The following is a 5,807-nucleotide window of genomic DNA, read 5'->3' as shown; positions in this document are numbered from 1 at the left end:
GTATGATCACAAAATTAACCGGTATGAGTGTAATTTTGAAACTGGAGGGCATTTGAGGAAAAAAAAAAAAGATCATTTGTTCCAGTTTCCTTGTTTTACAGATGAGAATAACTGAAGCTGAGCAAGCCATTTCCTTTTATGTCAGGTGGGAGGGCGGGGGAGCAACTCTGTCTTCAGCCACGATTTCCACGTTTCCCTCTGACAGCTTGTTTCATCCACCCGGCCTTCTACTTCCCTACGCCCCGCTCATCGGTGACTCTGGGGTCCCTCCCCACCCACTCACCCCTCTCAACTCCACCTTCCCCAGACTTTCAACCAGGCTTTCCCCATTCCCTCACCACTTGCTGCACGGTCCGTGCCACTGAAAGAAATTCCCGGGACTCTTTCTGTCGATATTCAGGAAGAAACTCAATGTTGGTGATACGAAACATCCCAGCGAAGTAAAAAGCATCTTTGCTTTCTGTCTTAACTGCAAAATAGGAGAGAAGGTGGTTAGGAGGCTTTCCCATCTGTGTGGCGACGACGCAGCACTGTCTGAGCTGTGTCAGGCTCGTTAGGCTCCTAAAATGATCTCCGGGCGTCCTCAAACGGCCCGCGGGCCACATGCAGCCCGCCTAGGACATTTATCCGCCGCCAGGTGTTTGCGCCTCCGCTGCCTGTCCTGCTTAGCAGCCGACTAGTCCCGGGGCCTGCAGTCTGGCCCTCCAACGGTCTAAGGGACAGTGAACTGGTCCCCTGTTTTAAAAGTTTGAGGACCCCTGGTAGGCAGTTCGTGATACCTGCCTAACTGGCTCATTGCCCATGAAGCTCTAAATATTGTTGACAATATCTCTTCCATCAGCAGCAAATAATTACATCTCTTAGAACGCTCTGTTCCTTCTCCCTGCTCTGGCGAGTACTTAAGAGCAAGGTCAGGAGGCACATTTCTTTCCTGTGGCACTTAACCCACTGTCTCACCTTTTGAGCTCTCTGAGGGAAGGAACACTAACTTATCTTATTTTCTTCAGCCCCTACTGTAGTCAGTGCCTGGTTTAGCTTTGTAGCTCAATAAATGCTGGAGGGAAGAAAGGAAGAGAGGAAGGGAGAGAGAGAGAGAGAAATATTCCCTTTTTGCACAAGGCCCAGCACAAATGCTAAATAAATGATATCCCCCTTTGTGATCCAGCCAAGGTCAGTTAGCTTCAAGCAGTGTAGTGAGGCTGTGGGGGAGAACGGGTAGCCCAGAGTGAGGGGCAGATAACCTTGCCTTACTAACCCTCCCATACAAAATGACTGTTGTTTTTGCTTCTTTCTTTTGATTTTACTAGGGAAGCGCTTCCTGGGTTTTGTTATTGTCGTGGCTCTTGCAGACTCTAAAATTAGAGTGAAAGCTATGACTCCTCCTTAAACACTCATTCTTTCTCACATCAAGAAGTACTCAGGATTTAAGAAACAATAATGGGAGAGAGATCAATTCAGCATTAAATTAGCTTACATTTACCTAACCTTTCAGTTCAGCCAGTTGTGCAAGACCCTCCACAATGTCCCTGATTAGTTGGCAACCTCATTTCTCAAGGCCACCCTGTGTATCCAAATTTCATGTGTCAAAACTCACCTGTTTCCTGTTCAACAATTTTTAACTGTTACCAATTTCTCTTTGTTCATACCAGTCTCTCCCTATGAAATGCCTTTCTCTGATTCTTACACAGCCAACAAACTACTCCTGCACAAGGAAGTTCTAAAATTTTATACAAAAATAGGAGAGCAATACAAATATGTCAGCCAAAGTACAGCAGAGAAATGATGGGAAATAAGTTTGTGTGTTCTGGGCTAGGTGTGATGTGTGTTTGTGTTAATTGCCCATGGACTTGATTTCCCCCAACAGTCTGTAAGCAACTTGAGACAGAGATTATATCTTGCTTGTCACTCTGTGCCCCATGCCTCCCACAGCACCTAATGCAAAGTGGGCATGCTCAGTATGTGTCAAATAAATTCTCAGGAACCAGTTCATGAAACGTGCTCTGCACTCTATCCCTGATCGAAAGAGAAAAAATCAACTTATGCTGTCTCTCCAGCACTGAACTGTGATGCTTTCTAAAATAGAATAGCCATCTCTGAGCTTTTCGAAGGTAGGAGATGCATCTTGGTATGCCTGATGCCCTACATCGTACCAAGAAAACGATAGCTGATCAATTTGTATGTATATAAGTGACCTGGACTTTTCAAGACAATATTCTTAATTCTCTCCCTATAACTCATCCCTTCCAATCAGATTTTAATATCCTTGAGGATATATTTAGGAAAACTGTTTCTCTATTCACAACACTTTCAACATCAAATGTGTAGGGTTTTTTTTTTATTTTTTTGTCCCTCACACCAAGACATTTTTCTGTTTTCTGCAATACAACTGGGTGTCCAATGATTCAACTCAATTCTGACCCTTCTTAACCCCTTACTTCAGATGCCGGTTAGAAGTTGTGAATCTCGAGGCTACCCACACTGCTGTCCAGCTTGGTTATAGACTGGGAGTTTCCATGACCCCCTCAGGTTTAATGATTTGCTATAATGGCTCGCAGATCTCATGGAAACACTTCACTGACTGTTACTGGTTTATTATAAAGGATACAAATGAACAGCCAGATGAGGAGGCACAGAGGGCAAGGTCCAGAAATGTCCCTGGCTTGGGAGCTCTGTCCCTCTGGAGTTGGGGCAGCCCACCCTCCCAGCAATTGGATATTCTTCCCAATCTGGACGTTTCCTGAACCGTCAGTTAAGGTTGTTATAGAGGTTCCATTATGTAGGTATGACTAAGTCACTGGCTAGTGTTGATTGAGCTCAATCAGCCCCCTCCTCAAAGTTACAGCCCTTCAGTCATAGGGTTTATTCTTTGGGCTATCTAGGGAAATTTACCCACCAGTCGGTTCATCAACATACAAAAAAACACTTTTAAAAGCACTGTATTAGGACCCAGAGTCTAAGATCAAATATTAACAACAACAAAAAATTATAACAAAAGATGTTTTTATCACTCAGAAGTTACAGTGTTAGAAGCTCTGTGTCAGAAATGAGGAGCGGATATCAAATATATATTTCCGATTCTGTCACAGGACGTGTATTTTGCACAAATGTATTCTAATATAACACGCACAGGATGAGAACTCCAATACAAATCAACAAATGCATGACTAAGTACTCTCTAAGAAAGGGGTAAGTTATGACACCTGTCCAAAAGGATCGATCAGATCGACGAAAACATAATAACAGGGGAGAGAAAGACGCGTGTATAAAATGGAGTTCAGGAAGCTAGAAATTTAAGGTTGCCTAGAGACAGGTGGTGGGTGGAATGAGGAAATGAAACAGCCTAACACTTTTTTTTAAGCTGTTACATTTCTGAATCAGTCAAAGTCTCCGGAGCCTCTTCCTCAGCTCTTCCCATCCCGCCCCCATCTCCTCTTTCTACTTTCCTATGAGAAGAGGGTGGTGGTGGTAAAAGAAGACATGGAAGAGATAATTCTTGTTTTTCTCTCTCCTTAAAAACATCAACACCAGTTTTAGAAACGGTATATCCATCTCAGAAAGAGGAAAACCCCATCAGAAACACCCAGGGTCAGGTCTGGCCTGCATTGCTGGTGCCGGACCCCCACCACAAGCCCTCACCCCAGAGGAGCACAGATTTTAACTTACTGATATAGAGCCACAGAAGTGTCCAGGCTATGACTGCTAGGACGAATAGAAATACTGTGAAGAGAATGATTTTATTTTGGACATTCCAGAAGGGAGCTTTCTTCTTAGATTGCTTCTTGGGTTTGGGTTTGGGTTTGCCAATGGGTTTTCGTGGCGGTCTCCCTGGCAATGGTGGTCGTCTCCCTGGTAATGGTGGTCGTCGGCCTGGCAGCTTCCCTTGGGCACTGACCACCTGAACTGAGATATTGGATATCTTTTTAAAAAATGAAGAAGAAGAAATATATTATCAATTAGAAGTAGTGTAGAGTTTAAATGGTACTACCTAACCTGGGATATCCTTGATGTTGAAAAGACGAAAGGAATTAAATTTTGTATGTAAGATTAATAAGTTGATTTGCATCAAATTTTACAATTAAAGTGAGAAAAACTAGACAATACTGTATATGAACCCTAGTGAAATTGTTCCTGTCCTCAACTGCCCTGTCTCAACTCTCTGATGCTGCTGAACAGATGCTGTGGCAGAAGGTCTAAATGTCATGGAGTAGAGTATCTGGGAGTCAGGAGGTTAAGGTTAAGATTTTGTGTGGGTAGATTCGTGTGTACACACAGCTCTGTGTGTAGGTTTCAAACGTTCTGTTATATTGCTTTTCCCCCACAGTCAATTCCTTCTGGGCTGAGGTAGGATTATAAACAAGAGTATAAAAGAGTTCCCTACAGAAATGAACTGCATTTCAAATTTTTGGCTTCGTGACTGGCAGGTAGGAAGAAAAAGTTAAGGTGCTGCAATGATTCGTGTAGGGTTGAAGGATAAGAATCAAATGTGCTTGTTTTACAGTCGCTAGCCACCGAACGGAGACGTGACTCAGTTTCTCAATTGTAAGTGAAAGAATAATTTGAAAAGACATCAAAGAACAAAATAGAAGCCTCCTTAGAGTAGAAAATGTTGGGTTTAAGTGTGTGGATGTGCAATGTGTTACGTGTAGGAGGAAAAAAATGCATTATTTAACTGTTTTCCCTCTTGCTCTTTTATTTTCCCCTCCACCCTCTGCCATTCGATGCTGTGAATTCTTTAATAATGTATGTGAGAGTTTAGCTTCTTTGAAGGAGAGATTTATACATGTCAGGGTAACTAAACTCCAGTGATGAAATAACTTTTAACCACACATTCTCTTAAAGGCAGCCATATAGAATACCCATGCCAGAGAAATAGTTTCTTTTGTGTGGTCCTTAAGAGTACTTTCATCTCTCTCCCTCTTCCTCTCTCTTCCCTTCAAAATTCATGTCTTCCAGTCTTTAATCCTACCAATTAATGGGGGTAATAGGTGGCCAAGGACACTCTGAATTATTCATAGCTCCCTCATTCTTTTTGCCAAACACCCTTGTCAGCCCCTGGAGTGAAATATCGCTTGTGTCCTTCCTGGTGAAATTGAACTAGACCAGACTTCTTTTAATGTGGTGGCTTGCAAGAGTGCGGATGGTGTTTCTAAAGAGAAAATCATTCCATGGTAGAAGGAGTCCAGTCCACTGTGGTCTCAAGCTCCTTTCAAGTACTCCCTCCAAAGAAGTAAAGGAGAGAAACACGTAGGAACACCAGTATGTGCAGAACGGACAAAGACAAAGAAGCATCTTTAAGTGCAGGAACACATTATAGGCAGTCTCAGTTAGCACTGATTAAATTTTAAAATGGAATTTGTGTAGAGATCAGTACAATTTCCCTGGAGTTTTAGAAAAACAGCTATGAATCAATTGCCAAGGACGGCACTTTAAAACAAGCTCATCTTTGTAAAATCCATTAAGTACCATAAGAAGAGAAACTATTTCATTATTATTCCCTTTATTTTTATAAAGTCGCACAATCTCCTTTTACTAACGGGGTCAACAGTAAAGGGAAATCAGACAGGAAAATTTCCTCGCACTGTACTTACTTTCAGTTCAGGAGGTCTGGAAGACGTGTCACTGTTTTCTTTGTCCATCATTAAGTGGATGGTCATCCAGCGGTGTCCTAAAGCCCGTTTTCACCCACTTACATGCTCTCTTGAGAAGAACTGAGAGAACGGTCACTGGATTCAAGCTAGCTCTCACAGCAGTGGAATCAATTTACCTTCACCAGGTCCAGTTCAGAAACTGAAGCTGCCTCATTACTA

At 42.7% G+C, this 5,807-nt stretch overlaps 1 protein-coding gene across 1 annotated transcript in view; it reads right to left on the bottom strand.

Moving 5' to 3' along the window:
* Positions 1 to 2,708, bottom strand: part of TMPRSS7 (transmembrane protease, serine 7) — a 32,729-nt gene extending 30,021 nt beyond the window's left edge. Inside the window, exons 1-2 of the mRNA XM_003797692.1 lie at positions 2,580 to 2,708; positions 339 to 469 (exon numbers count right to left, since the gene is read on the bottom strand). Coding sequence (XP_003797740.1) covers positions 339 to 431 — 93 coding nt within the window. The 5' untranslated portion in view covers positions 432 to 469; positions 2,580 to 2,708. The remainder of the gene's footprint in view (positions 1 to 338; positions 470 to 2,579) is intronic.
* Between the last annotated feature and the right edge of the window lie 3,099 nt (positions 2,709 to 5,807).

The sequence above is a fragment of the Otolemur garnettii genome, unplaced genomic scaffold (genome assembly GCF_000181295.1).
Source record: "Otolemur garnettii isolate 467f Iridium unplaced genomic scaffold, OtoGar3 scaffold00122, whole genome shotgun sequence".
Taxonomy (NCBI): domain Eukaryota; kingdom Metazoa; phylum Chordata; class Mammalia; order Primates; family Galagidae; genus Otolemur; species Otolemur garnettii.
The sequence above is the reverse complement of the archived record's forward strand: the minus strand, read 5'-3'. Positions and strand labels throughout refer to the sequence as shown.